The 20699-nt window shown below is 40.2% G+C and overlaps 1 protein-coding gene across 1 annotated transcript in view; it reads right to left on the bottom strand.

Annotated features, from left to right (window-relative positions):
• dip2ca (disco-interacting protein 2 homolog Ca) overlaps positions 1-20699 on the bottom strand; it is a 179050-nt gene that overhangs the window by 19943 nt on the left and 138408 nt on the right. Inside the window, 12 exon segments of the mRNA XM_036558486.1 lie at positions 1695-1863; positions 4094-4224; positions 4972-5081; positions 6552-6663; positions 8692-8813; positions 8948-9071; positions 10630-10710; positions 13028-13137; positions 15857-16058; positions 18237-18351; positions 19682-19806; positions 19808-19891. Coding sequence (XP_036414379.1) covers positions 1695-1863; positions 4094-4224; positions 4972-5081; positions 6552-6663; positions 8692-8813; positions 8948-9071; positions 10630-10710; positions 13028-13137; positions 15857-16058; positions 18237-18351; positions 19682-19806; positions 19808-19891 — 1485 coding nt within the window.

Below are 20699 nucleotides of genomic sequence, written 5' to 3'. Positions count from 1 at the left end.
ATAATGCTACAAATGAACTAATAGAGGCATGGAATTTGTGAACATATGAACAAACAGCCAGTGACTAAAGAAAAAATGTATATCAGCTTGTCATGATATTCATTACCTCACAATATCAGCAGAATGAGTGCTGTTTATGCGTCTGTACTTCTACTAATATATGCATGTGATGTGTATAAGTCTGCTGCTGCTGCTGCAGCGCACCCATTTTCTCCAGGACTAATAATCTGTCTATGAATTTTGCATAATAATGATAGTACAATTCACTGACTTTCTCAAACTCACACTTCACTCTAATTGCATTGATGTACAGACAGGTATTTTGAGTCTGTGACATACATTCATTGTGTGCGAGATGAAAATCTAGTCAAAAATGTATTTATTAATTCTTATTAAATTGCATTTTTATAAGATTAAGAAATATTCAGTTAATATTTGAATAAAAGACAAGCTGTGGAACTCAAACCTTAATTCAATTTGCCATTCATAGTGCTGAGGAAAAGGAACATCTTTAGGCCAAGCACAATTGAGAAGTTGAACCAAAACTGTTTTCTCTGTATTAAACTATGCAAGCTTATAAACATTAGCAATTAGGCATGCACAACTGGAAATGGCCAAAATCAAAAACTTGCTCAAAACAAGAAAAAGAGCAATTTATAGTTTTTACTTCGGCAGATTTATGTTCCAATTTTATGACTTAAATAACATGAGGCTGATGAGTGCATTAGCACTGTATTTGAATGCTGCTGTTACAACTATACCAAAATATCTAAAAAGCCATTTCCTTCTTACTTTTGATGTAGCCATTTATTTGATTCATATTATTGCCAGTTTGGCCCATTAAAGAGCAAATTGCAGTGTTAACATTGCAAGTTTGCCTAAAAAAGTACTGGAATTGTGCTGGTGTGTTACGTGTGTTCATTTATCCTACACAGGATAATAAAAATTGACCATTTGGCCATAAATAAATTGGAATTGGTCATAAAAGTTCATGACTGATGCATCACAATTAGCACTGAAGAAAAAATGCCAATTTTTATAGCTATTATAGACAATAGCTATAAACCCCTTAACAACCTAAGAATAGCTCTATTAGCACTGAAGTCGCTGTAGTTACTGAACAATAAGCCTTTGTATGAAATAAACCTGGAATGTTAAGGGGTTAATAATAATAATGTTTGCCTAAAAGTAGAGTGGTCACAATAATTACACAGTCGCCTAATCCCAATTCTCTGAGCTGACCACAATTATTTGTCACAACAAACAGAATTTCATTGGTATTTAGAGTATTTTGGTGGGAATGTGTGGAAAGTGCTACGTGCGGAAAAACATTTTGTGTTTCGAGACCGCTGAAAGAGAATTTATCCACTACTGTCATCATATCTTCATCAGTATAATGTTGATTTTGCATCTGAGACCTAAACATCGAGCCGGACCTTCTTTTTGAGCCTGTGTATGCAATGTTAATACGTAAAGATGCATTACGTGGGTCCGTGGTCTCCCGCACAAACCATATGCTGGTGGGGGTTTTTTGTCGCCTGATTCTAATGCCACTTCTTTCAATTTTAACAAAATATATTACATTAACTAATATGTAGAAATTATATATATAGACATTTTCTGAAAAAAAGACGAGATTGTGTCCCCTGGAAAACATTGTGTGGCTGTCCGGACTAGAGTCTAACAAGCTGTACCTTGAGTGATTCGGTCTGCAGGCCCAGGCCCTTGGTGCACAGCTCCATGACTGAGTATGAACAGAAGGTGTCCCTGACACGGAACTGACTGACAGCCAGCAGCCAGAGCGCCGGGTTCACTTCCAGCTCCGACGGCGGGATCAGGATGGACTGGTGCCCTGAGTACACACTTCACACAGCAGAGAGAAAGCACACACTCAGTACAACACACAAACACAGCGAGAGCACAGAGCCGAGAGGAGGGGCGGGGCACCGACTACAGAGAAGCATCCGGAAAGCACACTTCGCTCAAGCAAGACAGACGTGCTGAGTACACGCTTCACACTCGAGGAGTAGACGCAGCACAAAACAGTGCCTGTACTTCCCCCAGCAGAAACGTAGACACAGCACAAAAAGAGGATTTGCTAAAGGAGCAATCTCTGCACACCAGTTCAATACTTAATTCGGAAATGTGGCTAGCCACCTGCAGTGCTCTCTTAGGCTGTCACAATGCAGCCATTGTGCTGGACAGGATGAGGGATGGCCATGTGGAGGTACAGAGGAAGCAGCATTCTCTCTTTTACACTATGGATGTAAGAATGGTGGCGATTCAGCTGCTTTGATTTTGAAATGTTAGAATCCACTAATTATAGATTATAGATTAATTTTCAATATTCAGTCATATTTTGGCAAAAATAACATTCTTGGTATGCTTTCAAATATAAAACCTCCATAAGGTTTACTGGGTAAATCATTTGACTATTTAGTACATTCTTAACGGTAATTCCGAATCATGCAAAAACAACTGAATCGAACTGAACTGCATTAAATCCAGGGGTGTAAATGTCTAACGTTACCACTTATCTAATCTAAATTTAAATTAGATTTAGTGCAGCATACTGATGTAGTGTTCTGTTCATTTTGGGCCTGTAACAAATATTTGATTACATTGCATACGTTCAACAACTATTTAAATATTAACTAATAATCCATTTAAAAATGCAATATAACCGGCACGTTTACCACTTTTATGATGCTATTCTGTGGAGAAACGAACGTTTATCAAGACAAATTCTAGCCTATCACCACACAGTTGCCAGCTCTGCACACCGGACTCAACGGAGACTGGGATTTGGCATGGCTTGCGAGACTCAGTTCGAGGCGACAGTATGGTCTCAACTCCAGGTGCAGTCCAAATAGTTTCCAACTGTTTTGGATGGCTGACGAGGTTAGCACATGTTCTGGTATAAAGCAGTTTTGAGCGTCCTAAAAACCTTGATCACCCCCCATTCACTGACAAGAGTTTACCAAAAAGTGTTTTCACTTTTAAGACAATAATTAAAGAGATGCTGTTTCCACTGCACAGTTCAAACAAAGCCATTCTGATAAGGGCTGCCAGCTTGAGCATTAACATTTTTATGCCACTTGCTATCAAGAATAACTATTTATCAGTGATGTTCTTCCTTGCCTGGTAATATTTCAATTAAGTTTGAATAAAATGCAAAATACTTCAAAAGAATGTATACAATAGTGTAAAAAAACAAATAAAAAATAAATGCAATGAGAATATATTTTTTCCATTTAATTACACCTCTTGAGCGTCGCTTGTTCTAACTAAATATTCAAATATTTGAGATTATATAATGGAATATTCAAAAATGAAACTATTCAATAGGTACAGCCCTAGTTAAAGGGGAATTTCAGTGATTTGTAAACAGTCATTCACAATCTGCTTAGAAATACAGAGAAACTCACCAACTCTTTCCTCCACCATAAATGGATTTGAAAAAATACCTCCTAAGGCCAAAACCTGAACGCAGAACTATTGTAAAACAATGTCTCAGACATCATGCAGTGTATCTGTTACCATTTCATGGAATAACTTTCTGTGATATAGTTTTTAGAGGCATCAAACTCTTCAGACATCTGGCTCCTTTTACCACCACTGTGAACAAATCTGACTTTTTATATTTCTCTAAAACGGAGCATTTAATATCAAACCACTCTGAATGATGTTTACATCTTAAACATTTAATTATGTAGCAATTTACACACAAAAAGTGGAATTTCCTTGTAATCCCATACAAAAAAAAATTTAATTAAATTAAAAAGGTTTTCTAAATGCCCAATGCACCAAGCGAGGCTGCAGTAAGTGCTAAGACTGTGGTAAGAATGTGAGTTAGATGTTTTTCAACATCTTTATTTTAAAACTGCCAGTATGGGGGCTATTCAGGCACAATTCAGTGACAAGGGAACTCCCGCACTGTAATTTCTGTTTAGTACAAAACATTAGCGTTCAATTAGAGACTATACTACTCTACCAAAATCCAGGCAACTGGTGAAGTATAGAGTGTAGGGTGTACAAATAGTTGACACACAGGACGAGTTATTATTATTTTTTTTTCTTTCTTCAATCTCACCTGCAGAGGCACCAGAGGACGAAGCCCAGGCCGCAGTAGGGGTCCAGGCAGATGGCCACCTCGCGAGAGGGGTACAGCTCACACTGGAGCTTGATTGAGCGGCAGAAGGCACTGGTGGCGGAGTGAGACATCTGAAAGATAAAGGAGTGGAGGGGGAGGAAGGAAGAGAGAGAGTGAGAGGCAGAGAGGCAAAAAGAGAGAAAGACAGAGTGCGAGGTGAGGGATTTACATTAGCACTTGCTTCACTAATGTGACAGGTGTACTGCTGCTGTCTGAGGAAGGTGACGACGTAGCCTCAGGGGTGTTCTAAATGTTCGAAATATCTTTCTTCTCTTTTTCTGACAGACTCCTGATACAATAATGAGGCTGGCCTGTTGTGCTAAAAAGCAATTTACAACATGAACTTTCAAACTCATCATCTGTCGCCACTGCAAATTAGTATCTCACCCAATTATGCTAATTTACCCACAGCCAAACAATAACAATTACAGTCCATTTTTTCACAATTCATTAGCGCACCCCTTTGCACGAAATGTAAACGGGAAATTGTTCCAGCACAGGTGATGGGACAGTAGCGGGTGGTCTCAGTTTGCACACAGTGCGCTATTAGTCAAGCTTTTCCACCGGTGTGTTTTCCATTGCAAAACAATAAAGAGGAGAAAGCTAATGTTCTTCTGTGCCCTCCACACCTAATGTTACATTTCACCACCCGCCAACAATCAAACAACGGCTTGGGCCGGGAAATGTTTCTAAAACTCTACCTGCTCTGGTGCAATGGGGCTACATGTTGAGGACACTGATCTAACTGAACAAACACATAGATTAAAAAACACTATATGACTGAGATGGGTTAATATGTGTATCTAAACAGGATTTACCTTTACTCCTGCAAGCATCCCTGTGGTGGACACGCTGAAGTCCAGGTAGGCCAGCGTGTCCGGGTTGGAGGGCTTGTACAGTTGAGGGGGCTTCTTCTTTGGCAGATCATCTAAAGAACAGTCCAGAAAGCTTGCATAAGTTTGTGCACACATCTTCCAGAGTACTGGTTTTCAAACATAAAATCACCTAGACATTACACACACACAAGCTTTTCTTACATCCCATTCTAAATCCACAGGCATTAATATGGAGCTTTCTACAAGATGTTGGAGAGTGTCTGTGGGAATTTCTGCCCATTCATCCAGAAGAGAATTTGTGACGTCACTGATGTTGGACGAGAGGGCCTGGCCTCACAGTCTCCGTTTTAGTTCATCCCAAAGGTGTGTGATGGGGTTGAGGTCAGGGCTCTGTGAGGGCCAGTCAAGTTCTTCCACACCAAACTCACCCAGTCAGGCCTTTATGGAGCTGCTTTGTGCACTGGGGCTCAGTCATGCTGGAACAGGAAAGGTTCTTCCCCAAACTGTTCCCACAAAGTTGTGAGCATACAATTGTCCAAAATGTCTTGGTCTGCTGAGGCATTAAGATTTCCCTTCACTGGAACTGAGGGGTCTAGGCCAACGCCTGAAAACAACCCCATATCATCATCCCTCCTCCACCAGACTTTACAGCTGGCACAGTGCAGTCAGGCAGGTAACGTTCTCCTGGCGTTCACCAAACCCAGACTCGTCCATCAGACTGACAGAGAAGTGTGATTCGTCACTCCACAGAATACGTTTCCACTGCTGAGTCCAGCGGCGACGTGCTTTACACATCTGACACTTGGCATTGTGCATTTTGACCTAAGGCTTGTGTGCAGCTGCTCGGCCATGGAAACCCATTTAGTGAAGCTCCTAACGTGCAGTTCTTTTGCTACTGTTGCTTCCAGAGGCAATTTGGAACTCTTTACTGAGTGATTCAACAGAGGATAGACACTGTGGACTTCAGCACTTGGCGGCCCCACTCTGTGAGTTTGTGTGGTCTACCGCTTCGTGGCTGAGCTGTTGTTGCTCCTAGGTGCTTCCATTTTACAATAATAGCACTTACAGTTGTCTGGGGCAGATCTAGCAGGAGTACTGCCAGTGTTCATCTATCGAGACTGCAAGACTATGTCCTTAATTTTATCCACCTGTTAGCAATGAGTGTGGCTGAAACACCTTGACTCAATAATTAGGAGGGGTGTCCGAATACTTTTGTCTATATAGTGTATTTGTGTAGGATTTATGTGGACAATTCTACTGAATTGGTTCCAACTGCAGCCCCACAGTAAAAACAACTATTAAAAAATTAATGAAGTATTCAGCCCTTAGATATTTAAAAGGGCTTATGGAGACTTTTTGTTTAAATGTCATGTAACTGTTCCACACGTTGCATACTGTGTGAATGATGGTGGTGTCAAAAAAACATAATTTAAAAAATACAGGTTGGAAACCACTGTTCCAAAGAAAGCCCTTTTCATCAGAATTCGACTCCATCATTGCAGAACAATCTGCAGATTAATATATCAATACTACGCAGGAAAACACGAAGCCCATCTGCTCACCGGTGTCTAGAACAGGAGGCCACGTCCTGACGTCCACTGCAGCGGACGCTTCCTTCGACTTCAGCAGCTTGCTTATGACCTGTGTGGTCATCACGCAGGCCGACCGGCTCACCTGCACACACAAACACATCAAACAAACACATACAAAACACTCACAAGCCCAAATGAGCAAACACATAAATATCAAGTCATGCCAAGCGCTCTTGCCCATGAGGAGGCAGTGCCCCCTCAGCTGAAATACCGTCCCCTCTCATCTTTGCATTCCTGGTTTGTCTTACAAGGTGACCTACTCTTTCAAGCTGCAGTCACAGGAATGACGTAAACAAGCTGTTTAGATCTTTCAGTTCAGTCGATGTTGCTATTTTTAATTGGGAATGTAAACTGGGAAGCTAACCCTGTCTAACTCTAAGATCTGGTCAATTATTATGGGCTATTTCAGAGCTTATTAGAGCATTTTAGTGATTTACAAACAGTAAAATTCCACAGCCTCTGTGTGGACATTTCCTTATCAATACAAACACAACTGCTTTGTCTAACATATTTCAAACCAAATCTTTTTATTATATAAGGCCTATATAATGAACAAGGAACAGAATTAACCCTGTTATTCATTTTGTTTATATGGTTTAGGAACATTATGTTGGGCTTGGAACGCCAGAAGAGAAATATTGGTTCTGCTCAGCGAACTTATTGATATTTTATTCTATTTCTGAGCCCTGTTTGACGTCCAAAAAGCTTTTCATTCCAATTCAATTTTTTAAGTCAAACATTTCAACAAGAACACAGACTTTCATCGGTCCCAGTCATAAGAGTCGCAAAAGAAATTGCTTTTTTAGTTTATCTTGTGAGAGTTTATAGTTTACCACAGCCTCCTTCTGTAGCGCTCCATTATATAAGGCTTTCTCATGGTGAGACGTTCTAACTGCAGTGTCAAGTGGAATAAGGTGGAACTCTTTTTCACAGCAGCCATAATATGCAATTTCTGCCTGTTCTGGAGCGCCCTCAGATTTTCCATTACGCACTTTTTCTTCAGTAATGTTTATAAAAAATATATTTCAATGGAAATGCATATGATTCATTAAACAAGCGAGCTGGATTTTTGTCTTTGTAGGTGAGCAAGCGAGTCAACATTTATAGAAGTGTTTTATAGTGTTTCGTTTTTTATTGTAGCAGTTGTACACAATTTTTTGATATGAAGAAAGTGGCAGTTGTGTGGTCTGTTTTATCTCTGAACAGTTGTCTTTGTGGAGAAGTGTGAGGTTGTTTTCACAGCAGTGGTTTCTCATTCCTCCCGTTTCACACATCATTGCTCGCTAGCAGCTCAACACAGAGACCCAATATTACACACGCACAGAGACAACAGTGTCCTAGTTAATCTAATAATCTGAGTTACATGGACAAACCTGTGCCCAGGTTACTTGATCACAATAATTCAAAATATCTGCGTCAATTTCCATTTTCCTGGCAGAATGGCTGCTAGGGGGCCTGCAGAATGGGGTTAAGCAAGTTAGCCTGTTATCCTATTATCACCTATCGCCAGCCATTCATTGGTTGAAGATAGTCAGCCCCCTCAGTAACTTCAGGAAAACACTTATATTACGATAAATATAAGTAATTTTAATACAATAAGTAGTAATTTAATGTATGTCAATGTGTTCATTGTTATCTCCAAACCGCCACTAAAGGCTGCTCAATATTAAAAGTAGTTTTCATCCAATACCTGGCTTTGGCTAATCAATATTTTCCTTATGTTAAATCACATGCTCTGATGATGGAATTTATCACATGTGATGGCTGAGGGTGCTGAGGAGAAATACATTTTTGATTAAAATAAATTTATGTTAATTTAAATTTATCCTAATGATATATGGTGAGTTTACAAGCAAAAAACACACTTGTTGCCAAGATAAATGTTTTTTAAATAATGTGCTTAGGTCCCAAAGCCTTTTGCACAGTAATGCATATTTTGCCAGGAGGAAAAACTCAGTGGGCCTTGCTAATGTAAGTGACACTTTTCTGTGGAGAATACAGACATAGAGTCCATCCTATTGATTCATTTCTTGTGGTTAAACAGGAGAAAAAGCAGTTGTGAGCCTTTATACTAGGTTACAGATCCAGCTCAATTTAGTTCAGCACCCACCTCCACAATCATCTTCACAGTGGGCAACGTGGTGGCAATGTTCTGGGGGTGTGGCGGGCGCACGGTGATGGGCACACAGCCAGCGTACAGGCACCCGTAAAAGGCCGCTATCAAGTCTATACCTGCATGACGAGGCAAAGGGATAACACATCACTCTGAAGCACATTCGGGAGAAAAATACCAAAATAAACAAAAGTACAGCGCATGAAGGTTTTGGGATGCTGAGAATGGTGTGAGTGAGGAGTGTGTGGTGTACCTGGCGGGTAGACCAGAGCCACGTGATCTCCATCCTGCAGGTGTCCTCGCTCCATCAGCATGGCTGCTATCTTCTCGGCTCGCTTATGCAGCTGCAGACACGTCAGCGAGCTCAAGACCGCTCCCTACAGACACACACACAGTCAATCAGGAATCATCAGCAACAGTTCAATTCCACAGTTTTACAACTAAAACTCGTTGTTTTGTATTATTTGTAGTGATCATCCAGTATCTAGTTTGGCTTATCAGTCCTTCTTTACATTAAATAAGGTAAGCTGTAGGGCTGGGCGAAATGTTTTCACAATAAACGATTTAATATCAGCCGATATCGATACATATCATGATAAATGGATTTCTCTATTCTATCATAGTTTGAGGGGTGAACCGCAATATTTCTGACGCTCGCTGTGTAAAAGCATTAACTGTAACTGCAGTGTGAATTTCTAACAAGAGACAAACAGAGTCCTCCTTTCAGGTACGTTTAAACTGGAATCTGTGCTTTTTTGTTGTTTGATCTACAGTAACATCAGTTCGCTGTGCTGTGTGAGTGACAGAACACTTCTTTAAGTTAGCCAGCTGCTAAAAACAGCTGGCATGGGAAGCTAGCGTTCTCTCACTCTCCAGTGCCACACATAAAACATCACATCCTCAGTTTACTTTCGTTTACATCAGAGCTGTAACTCACATGAACCCACTTCTTTCTTTCACTTTCGTTGCTTGTGAATGCACTAATACTAAAGTACAACTGGCGCTGTAACAGCGCTGTAGTTGTGAGGAGCACACATGAATTAACGCTGCTAAAGCTGGTTAGGATGTACAGAAAGAGGTGAGTTCACTGTAGGACAGTACAGTTACGCCACTGATCTCGTCACTCACACTCGGTCACAGGAGAACAGATCGCCGGCCGCTCCACTCAAACGGGGAATATATAACTGCACGTTTCAGACGTTGCTAAAGTATATTTGGCGACTCATTTTACCCTTTGAACCCCCCTTCTCTCTTATTATGTCGAAAGTGCGCCCTCTCGTGGCGACAGCAGAATAGTGTCGCTTTCCTTGCAGTAGAAAACGCCACCAGGGCCATCGCTAGAACGTGGAAGTGTGAGAATGATCTATTATATCGGACATTTATCAAACATTTTTTATAGTTCTATCGTGAAAAGTTATATCGCGATAATTACTGTTATCGTTTTATCGTCCAGACCTGGTGAGCTGCTAATGAAATTGAACAAATCCATGTGATGACTGGAGTGCACCAAGAAGTCAGGAACCAAACCTGTGTTTCTCTAACTAGCTCACAATATATCAACTACTTTTTTGAAAACTATACATTCTTGTTATATTTTTACAGGATTAGTAAATATTTTTATTTATTCTAATGTTATATGGGGTTCACAAGCAAAAACACACTTACTCTTCAGATAACTGAACTTTTAATCACTTTGCTCAGGGGCCTAAAACTTTGCAGTCAATCTGAACTGTATTTTAAATTTAAAACAATACAGAGCAGCCAATTAGAACAGAGATCATTTACATATATCAGTCTTAAGGGCACAATAACAAAAAAAAAGCCTGTTTTATTTTAAAGGACAGAGACAAATAAATAAAACATGTATGATATGTCTCTTTTAAAGTGAGCTCTGACAGAAGCTAAGTGTTATCCTAAGTGTGTGGGCAGTGTTACCCGTGAGCTAAGCAGGGTAAAGAGCACATGGTCCGGAGTGGTCTGCGCCCGCCACTGCAACACTTCAGACAAGAAGAGGAACTACAGGAAGAGAAAACATTCTGTCAGTATATGGTATACAAACAGACAGTATAAAATTGTTGTACTAGATATCATATTTCAAAAAATATTTTATTTCATGGATATCTCAACACTTGAGACTGTTAGTGTTAATGATGAGTTCAGAAATATCACACATCATCCGATCAACAGGAAACAAAGCATATCTTCACAACACCTCTTCAACAGGCGAAAACATTTGTGCTAAAGCATAAACTGTTTTGTTAACACTCACAGAGAAAGCTCTGCTAAATGAATTAGCAGCTGGAGCCGGCATTACCTCGGGTCTGAAAGTGCCGAAGGTGTTACAGCCCTGTTATTCCCAGGCGAGGTTTGAGCCCTTCTTAAAAAGTCGTGAAACAGCAGCGCTCCCACTCACACAAACGGGGCCCGATTTTCATAGGCATGAATGGAATGGCGGAATGAGGGGAGAGAGCATGCTTGAGGTATTAATGGTACGTGAAGGTGCGAACGAGCATGTAAAGGTATAAATGAGGGCATAAGACTGTGACCGTGAGATGTCCCAGGTAACATGCAGTGGTGTCGGACATCTCAGGTCCATGCGATGTTGGGGTGGGTTAAATGGCATGCAGTGAGAGACGGAGGAGCACACAGAGAGGTAAGTGATGAGTGTTCCTGAACTCACATACTGATTAACTGTGAGAGACAAGGTGTGGAGTGCTTATGTAGAGATAGACAAGGAGGGGAAGAAATAAAGAGACAGACAGACAAGAGAGAAGGAGAGAAACAGAATCAAAGAGATGGAGCGACAGACAGACATCGAGACAAAAAACAGAAAAGATTGAGTGAGCAAATGAATAAATAAATGAGTGAGTGAGCGAGGGAGGGAGCAAATGAGTAAATCTGTGAGTGATTTAATAAAAAGAACGAGTGATTCAGCGAGGGTTTGAGACAGTGAGCTTGTGAGTGAATGAGTAAGTATGTGAGTGAGTGATCGAGTGGCTGAGTGAATAAACAAGGGAGAGTGTGAATCAGTGAACGAGTGACAGTGCGTGAGCAAGCGAGTGAGCGAGGGTGCGAGTTCGTGAGTGAGCATTTGAGAACGTGAACGAGTGAGTGAGTGAGTCAGCAAGGGCGTGAGCTTGTGACTGAGCAAGTGTGCGAGTGTATGAATGAATGAGCGTGTGAGTAAACGAGTGAGGGTTTGAGTGAGTGAGTGAATGAGTGAGCAAAATTGTGAGAGAGTAAGCAAGTGTATGAGCAAGTGAGTAAGTGAATGAGTGAGCAAGTATGTGAGTGAGGGACTATATTATATGAGTGGGAGAGTGAGGATGTGAATGAACGAGAGTGAGCAAACGAGTGAATGGATGACTGAACATGCTGGGAAGTGAGTAAGCAAATGAATGTGTGAATTAATGAGTGAGTGAGTGAGCAAGTGAGCAAGGGAACGAGTGACTGAGTGAGTGTGTGAGTGAGTGAGTGAGTGCGTACAATAGTGCCCATGTGTAAGGGTTAAGGTGGGGCGAGCAGCAGTCATGCTGATGCAGTAATGGCTGCCATCTTTCAGCTTGAGAGGACACAGTAATGGATTCTGTCTGAGCAAAAGCTGACTGACTGACAGCAAAGCAAAAAGCAGAGAAATCAGCCCAACACAAACAGAGGCAGAAAACAGCTCCCCGTGAAGAATAATTACTCTGATGTCTGTTCTGGCTCGACTTTTCAACAAATGTCAGCGGAGTTCAAAAAAAACGTAGGATGATCTTTTTCGAACCAATTTACAATCCGGAAAAAAATGTTTCGAATCCATTAATATCCAAAGCGGTGATCCAAAACAAAACGCCTGACATCACAGAGCTCGTCGGACCCTAGAGGTCTAACGGTTCTTGGGACTGTGTTCTCTGCAGACTCCGGCTATGACAGTTATTGATTGCAGAGATGAATATGTAGTAAGAATTAAACAAGCCTCCAGCCTCCCTAAAAGCGGAGAGATGAAAAATGACTGCGGCACAGGCAGTCTGAAATACAGCAGTCATAAGTGGACGTGGTTATCTGTCTTATCAGGGGTAATTATGGAGCATGCGGGGGTGTGCTTGCTTATCTTCATGATAAGTGAGGCTGGACACTGATGAATGCCTCGACTGAGCAAATCAAAATGCAAAGAGAGCGGTCAAGGAGGCCAAAATTAAAATGGATATTTAAGCATTTTTGTTGCCTGGGCTCCAGATGCACAGTTGAAAAGATGAACGGAATGCCTGATGTATGTATGGGTGGATAGATGGGTGGGTGGATGGATGGACGGATGGATGAAAATCGGGGCCCCATGGTGCCACACACACACCTTTCTTGCCTGATCATTGTCTTCAATCTGGCCCAGGTCTCTGCCACTGGCCTGTGCGATTCTCTTCCCCGACACCAGGTTGCCCACCATCACCGAAGCAGGTCCGATCTCTGCACAACACAGAGTGAATGGGTCAGTATACTCACAGAGACACTTCAAAGGATGAAACAGATGCTGCTGTGTCATTGTCTCTCTGACATACAGTCAAATGCAAATTCTCCAACGTTCCTGAGTCACAAACAAATGGCGCATGCAAACTGTTCCAAAAATGCCCAACCCACCCACCCACACGAACGAACACCCAAACATCAAATTTACATTTTTGATAACACTGTACTGTAGGGCAGTGTTCAGAAGACTACATCACACCTGCATACGCTTTTCATGATAACGGGCACAAACCTACACAAACATTTATAAAGGCTTTTTCAACAGGAATCATCGGTCATAAAGACCATTTTTTGTCAATGCTGATATCAATTTGGCATAACACCTGTCTGGTGACAATAGTCATGTTTACATGCAGCCTGATAATCTGTTAATAATCCAACTAACAGCTCAATTGGAATATAATACGTCCATATAAACACCTCAAAACTAGACTAGTCTGACTGAGGCCATTCGGAATACAATTTCCATCTTATTGAACAAGGTGGGTAATTCTCTAAATAGAATAATAATCTAAAGAATATAATAGAACTGTGTAAACGCCTGTATCTGATTACATTCCCAATCGGAAAGTTTAAGTATGTTCTGCATGTTTGTCGTGTCATAGCCAATGTTTATAACATTCAACATGGCGGGAGCAGAAACTGGTCTGCAGAGGAGACGAAGTTTATGCTCTGATCTTTAAAAGACGGCGGTGGGACGGACGTCCAGTTTATGTGTCTCAGAACACGACGTCTTCCTCTCGGCCTTCTTTAATAAGGACATGTGAAGGACGTTTTCCTGAGTCTGACATCATTTTAAAGCAATCAAAAACACAAGCACTGCTCACTGCTGCTCATCTCACTCTGACTTCTGGTCATTTTGGGCCGTTTCTTCTGGTCCATTCATCATGAAATTTACACACAATGTAAAATGGAGATAAAAGGTTTTGTCCCGATAGCAGCGATATGACATACTATTATTATGTTAAAGTAAAAACAGCAGATCTGTTGAACAACTCTAATAATTAATCACAAATCAGTTAATCAGCATTACATTTAATTACAGATTCCTCCATTGAAAAAGCAGAGTATTTTGTTATAGCTATATAAATGGACAAAAATAAGATTTATCGGAACGTATTTATTACTTTCGATAAATCAATAACATTACTGTCATTGTATGAACGCAGAGTTCAAATGAATTGTGAATTAATGTGATTTCCAATTTTCATTAATAATATCCAGTGAGAGCAACAGTGGCTGCATGTTCAAAACCAGTGAGTGGATATACTATATATATTATATACAGTTGTATGCAAAAGTTTGGGCACCCAGTTCACAAATGACACATTTTATTAATTTTCTAAGTTAAGCCTGTAGAGAATGTGTTAATAAGTTAACAAATTCTCTACAGAAAACATACTTCTGCACATTTTAATGTTATTAAATCAAGCCTGTTTATTTGCTAAATTCTACACATTGAAAAAAAAATAAAACATAAAATGTGTCCTGTGCAAAAGTTGCAGCACAAATTTTTTAGTTTAATTTTTTAGCACAATAATGTCATATGTAAGTTCCCTGTAGACGTTGTCTTAACTTACTTTCACTTAGAAAATTAACATGTAATTTAACTAGGGTGTTCAAAGTTTTATATACAACTGTACATCATATATATATACTGTCAATTGTTCCAGCTCCTCAGCAACTGTACCCTCTTTCTCTCACTTGGGGATTCTTGTTACAGTGGAGGCTCTTGAGGGGAGCTGGAATTTGGGCTTCAGCCTGCACTACTATGGATGATTTGGAGGTTAAACTAGAAAAATGTTTTAATTGTATAAAAAAAAGTAGTGTTAACTTTCAGAGCTCTAAAAATACTCAAACATATAGGCTTCAAGATGGCTACTATTACTATTTTTAATTCTGCAACATACTTTTGTCCTTTTTTATACATAACAATATGTCATACAGCAGGGATGTCAAACCACTAAAAGGACCATATTAAAAAATCTCAACTTGAAATATTCAAAATTTAAATGTCCCCAGGAGTCTTTTTTTTTATTTTCCTTGAACTAGCCTCCTGGTGACAGAAGTTCATTAATGCTTGGGCTCAATTTCTGAGTTGCTAAAACATTAAGTCTATATTGTATGTAATGCATGTATGTAATATAAATAATACAATATATTGGTTGAACTGCAGCTGAAACGCAGCTGGTGTGTTTGGTGATATGACTGGTGTGAAATTGTGTAGAATTGTGTAGAACTGAGGTGTAACCGCTGTCCCATATACTGTTGTTGGAGTAGGAGAGTTGGAGCGCACATTATGTTGCTTTGCATGCTGGGGACTGTAGTGCAGTGCATTGTGAAACAGGCTAATATTAACAGAAAATGAAAATACGTTTGCGGGGCGGATAGGATTGTGTGTGTCTTGTGTTTGACACACGGGTCATACAGTGTCAGAAGTCAGAAAAGCAAGTCTATTTGAGATTAATTAACAAATCGACAGTTTGGGGCAGCTGTTTGATGATTTAGTCATGTAGTTTGTACAATGTTGACTAGTGGCTAGAAGTTTCCATTACTAGTCAGACACAAAACATATCTTCACTAATCAACTACACTGATGAGGCCGAAATTAGGTAAACTTGACTACTCTGTCAGAAGTGATGTTGCTATGAAGACGTACCTGGCTGTTTCTGCCTGGGTTTGGGCAGGTTGGTGACGCAGGTGTGGGGGCACATGAGCACATTGCAGGGGTGCAGGGAGCCTTCCAGGAACAGCTGTTTGGTCTCCGACAGGTGGATCCCGCCCAGGGGCGTCTTGGGAAGGGTGTTAGCAGGGACCAAGGCCAGACAGAACACTCCAACGTTATGGATGCTATCTATGGCCTGCAGAAAAGGAGCCATATTAGACAGCAAGAGGATTAAAAATAACCACTAAATAAGCACGGTGCATCAGCGTGGGCTGAAGCAAGACCGCCCGCAGAGAGCAAAGCAGACGTGCCGCAGCGTCTGACCTTTACTGCAGAGTGCCGCTGCAAATTACAAAACACAAATAAAGGGACAAGGAATAAATACCGTACTTACAAGATTAATGACTTGCAAACAAAGAGAGACGAGCCAAAAAAATGAGGGAACATCAGCATTTGTGCTCTGGCAGTCGAGTTTGTTTCTACATTGAATGTGTGACAGGCTCTTAAGAACATGCTGATGTGCAGGCTGGAGCAGGTCAGCCATAACCTGAGCTCTAATTGAATTTGGAGGGGGGTGTTGCGAGCTCCACAGTGGTAGGGGTGAGGGAGTTCACGACGCAAACACCACACCTTCAGCAGAGCTTTTTGCTGGACAGGATGGTGGTAGCTCAGATATACGCAAACCTGGCTACGGGTCAAGAGGTCATAGGTTTAATTTTAGCTCACTGACAAAATTACGAATGCACTCGTATGAAAACCAACCAATATTCCCAGATCAAACTCTGACAGTGCTACTTCTTGCTGTTATAGAAAGACTAAAAATTTAATATTGACAACAATGGCTTATAGTGACCCTTAGAAGTGACAGTTAAAGTCCAGGAAAAACAAAAGCAATGTTGTCATTTTCTGTTAATTTTTCAGACGAAGAGTCATTCTGTCGAATTCAAAACTTTCAAGTGATATCAAATTTCTGTGCATTTGTAGAGGATGACAATTTTAACTTGATTTTAATATACTTTATAAACTTTATAGCTTAGACCTTTGTAATTTTTTGCCTTTAAAACAAACAGAAAACCTTCAGGTTAGAACTTGTCCATTCATTATGAATGTAAATGTTTTTAATTACTTAACTCACTATGTTGTTAATTATGCAATAATGTAATTATTAGGATTGTCAAAGTTCAAGTTTTAACAAAAAGTTAATACCATAAATTAATGCCACTAATTTTTTTTGGGAAACGATCCTCACGCAGGATAGCTGTGTCAATAATGCAAGGGAAGCCACACGTTTTCCTCGTTTGACTTTTCAAACCTTCCTTAGCAGTGCAGGCTGAAGCTCAGCTGCTTGCACACTTTATGTTTCTATGACAGAATACGCAATTGTTCAGCTTTTAAAGCCACATGTTCAGCACCTTCAGCAGACTACGCTGGGCAGTGCTCGCAGGAGACCTATGGAGCCATGAGGGCCTCCAAAATGTGAGAAGCTACAATCACATGAGAGCTGGAAACACTGACTGTTTACAATGCATCGTTGCTGTCTGAAAAAACAAGTATCTCCAAAATTGTAACTTTTCAGAAAAAGGCAAAACCATTCTAAATTTTTAATGTAAGTTAATTAAAGAGATTCTATTCCAAGTAATTCTGGATTTCTACCTTTCCATTATCATGACTTCTTCACACAACGTAAAGGAGTGCTGCTGTGTTAAAATTATCAATATGATTAATATTAATACATTAATATAAATATATTTGTACATAGCAAAGAGATTTTTTTCTTACATAGGTCCCTTCTGTCTATATCTTGCGTAAATTTTGTGTATATTTAATATATTCGAGTTTTAGTATTTTCCTTTGCATTTTTTCTTTGTTTACTTTCTGTAGAGTGATTACCTGAGATTACCTCACCACAAGTATTTCAATGCATGAATGTCCAGACATGTTGTGCAAATGTCAAATAAACTTGAAACTTGAATTATATAAAAATATATAATATATATATATATATATACAAAAAGTAAAAAATAAAATGATACATGTTTTTCAATGAACAGCAACATTATATGATATCTACACTCATTTTCACCTACACAAAATCTTTAAGGTCAAATTTGGGCTAATAAATCACGGTTAACTACATAATCGTGACTCATTGTTTTCATCATTTGACAGACATAATCATTACCCTTAATTGCTTAAAGTGAACTTGACGACAGTAACTGTAAACGTCTAAGGGTTAAACATATCAACATATCAATATGAAACATGCTCTTGTTTCAATGCAAACTGCCTGTAGTTTTACTAATGATGAACTAAGTCCAGTAGAAAACCAGCAACCAAAAGCATTCATCAAATGAGAGAATAAGAAAAGACGTACCTGCAGCACTCGGCTCATCCACTGGAAGCTGTCCTCCTCTGTGGAGTCAGGCCTCTGCTCAGCCACTACCACTATGCGCTCGTCGTGCAGCACCGTCACGGAGAACACAGCTATCCTGTATGAGGATTAGTTTCCAAATTAAAGAGCTGGGTTAATGCATAACATGCACAGAATTCGAGCCAGAAACAGTTTACCAAGCTCAAGAAATTGTCAAACACTCCTCGTCCTGGGACAATTTCTGCAGGTGGAAATCAAGCCAAGTTCTCTAATGCAAACAGAAGAATCCAAACTCTGGTTCACAGCTCCCCACGCTCTCCTGTGTACATACTCACACTGTGCAAACTGTGGGCTTGATTAACACACTGTAGCCAAACAGGATATCTATCGCACCCTGGAGCAGAACCTTCTGCATGTATGCGTGCCTGTTTCTACTTTTCTTTACAAACACAAAGCATGAAAACGATACCAGAGTCCTGCTGGTGACATCCATTCTTAATAAAACTATTATGTGGCTTTGACTCATTAAGTTGAGAGGGAGATAATTAAGTTGTGGTCACGATTTAGGCTTACCCCACCCCTTGTTTTCGAGTATGCACCTTAAACCCTTGGAACTGAATTACAAGGGGTAGTGGTTGAAATCTTCCCTATGAAATGGGACCCTCAAATAAAAAAACATCACTTCATTAACAGCTACTAGCGCTGCTCTGTAGGCGACCCTGCCAGTCTGCAGTGACAGCAGAGGAGGGTAAAGTTCAGCTCCTCACTGCTGGGCTTTAGTTACATTTAGGGCATCATATGCCTTCAAAGAGGGGGGGCAACTATTTATTATCACCCACCCCTAATTCTTCAGTGATATGAAGCTGAAGTCAGATATTCACCAGCATCTTGTTCGAATTTTCCTGTTCCACCTTAAATGGTGCAGCAGTTACATTCTGATACTTCAGGCATCAATACTGCTGGACTATTTAAGGTGGAACCGGAAAGTTGGCTAGCTACCGAGACATTAGCATGCTATTAGCAATTTTTTATGCTTGTTATGAAGAAAAGGACCATAATACACTGAAACAACATTAAACTAAGATAATATGATGGTTATCGTAATTTTTAATAGAGAAAATTCTCACATTTGTGGGTTTCTTTGGTCTCTTGCTCAGCCATCTTGCCGGTTTTTCTTTTTTGTCATAACTCTCTGTTTGGAGTCTCTGAAAAACCTCTGTTTGGAGGGCCATGTAGCCCTAACACTTCACCCAGCCCCTCTATCTCAACAAGAACTGGGACACCCTATCCCTAGACGTGAACGCGTAAAACAGAGGGCTAAGGGCTAAGTGGCAAGGGCCAAGGGTTGAAATGGGACTGGACCTTAATAAGATGTGGGAACAAGATAATTAAGGCCTTCACAAGCACAGAAATGTTGTGTGGTTTTGCGCCTTTATGGCAGCACTCACCTGCCCCGATACACAAACTTCATGGGCTCCACAGCCAGTGCTGTGGCGACAATGTCGTCTGCATTGTGCCTCCTCCCGCTGACCACCATGAGGCCATCCATCTTTCCTGCGATGAAGACCAGAGCCACCTGGCCCCACAAAGCCTAGCAGACCTGTCCTGGTGAAGGGGTACTCACTGACAGGAGCCCCAGAGCTATTCATAGGGAAAACCTGAACACAAAAACAACACACAGTTAACAAGAGTCCATATGTCTGTTAGGATGTTTCTAGACTCGAATTTAAACTTTAGATGCTGCCGTTACTGACGGCAATAATAAAATTCAGTTCAATTCAAATCTATTTATACAGAACTTTTTCCAGTGGTAATAAAAAAGTAATTTTATATTTCTCAGTTGTAGTTCACTCAAAAAAATCTTTTTAAGTTTCAGTCAATGCCACATACATTTGTAAGTAGAAGACGAGATGTTTTATTATGTTTTGAAGTTTATGCTCTGCAAACAGTCTTATTTTGGAGAAAGACAAAATCATCTTTCATTTTTTTGTTGTATTTTTCATTTTATCACATCAAAAGAAACCAGGAATGAACCTGTTGATACAGGATGTAAATCAAATCTACATCTAACTCATCAACTCTCGCCAGCAATTTCTTCCTGAGAATTTGGTGACTGCCCCTTAACTCCTTCCAATTTGAGTTATGGCATGTATGTGTGCATGTTGGCTGGAATGAAACGCATGTAGCACTAGAGTTTTCAGTGAGTTACCATATTTTCTATCACTGTCTAAAAGATGAATATGAGCCTTCAGTGTTGGATGCACTGGGCGTGTGCAAGCTTATTTAGAGCTTAGCTCGGATCTGTAGGCGCTTATAACTGTTTTGTAAGGCTAAAACGTGAGACTTATTAACGTGAGACTTATATTTCTATTTATATGTTTTCTTTTTCAAAATAGTAGTTTGTGACTCAAACTGAATGCAAACCTCTGAATCACACTTTTTACATATCAAATAAGCACAGCAACA

This window comes from Colossoma macropomum, unplaced genomic scaffold (assembly GCF_904425465.1).
Source record: "Colossoma macropomum unplaced genomic scaffold, Colossoma_macropomum, whole genome shotgun sequence".
In the NCBI taxonomy this organism is placed as follows: domain Eukaryota; kingdom Metazoa; phylum Chordata; class Actinopteri; order Characiformes; family Serrasalmidae; genus Colossoma; species Colossoma macropomum.
This window is presented reverse-complemented; position numbering and strand designations above follow the sequence as displayed.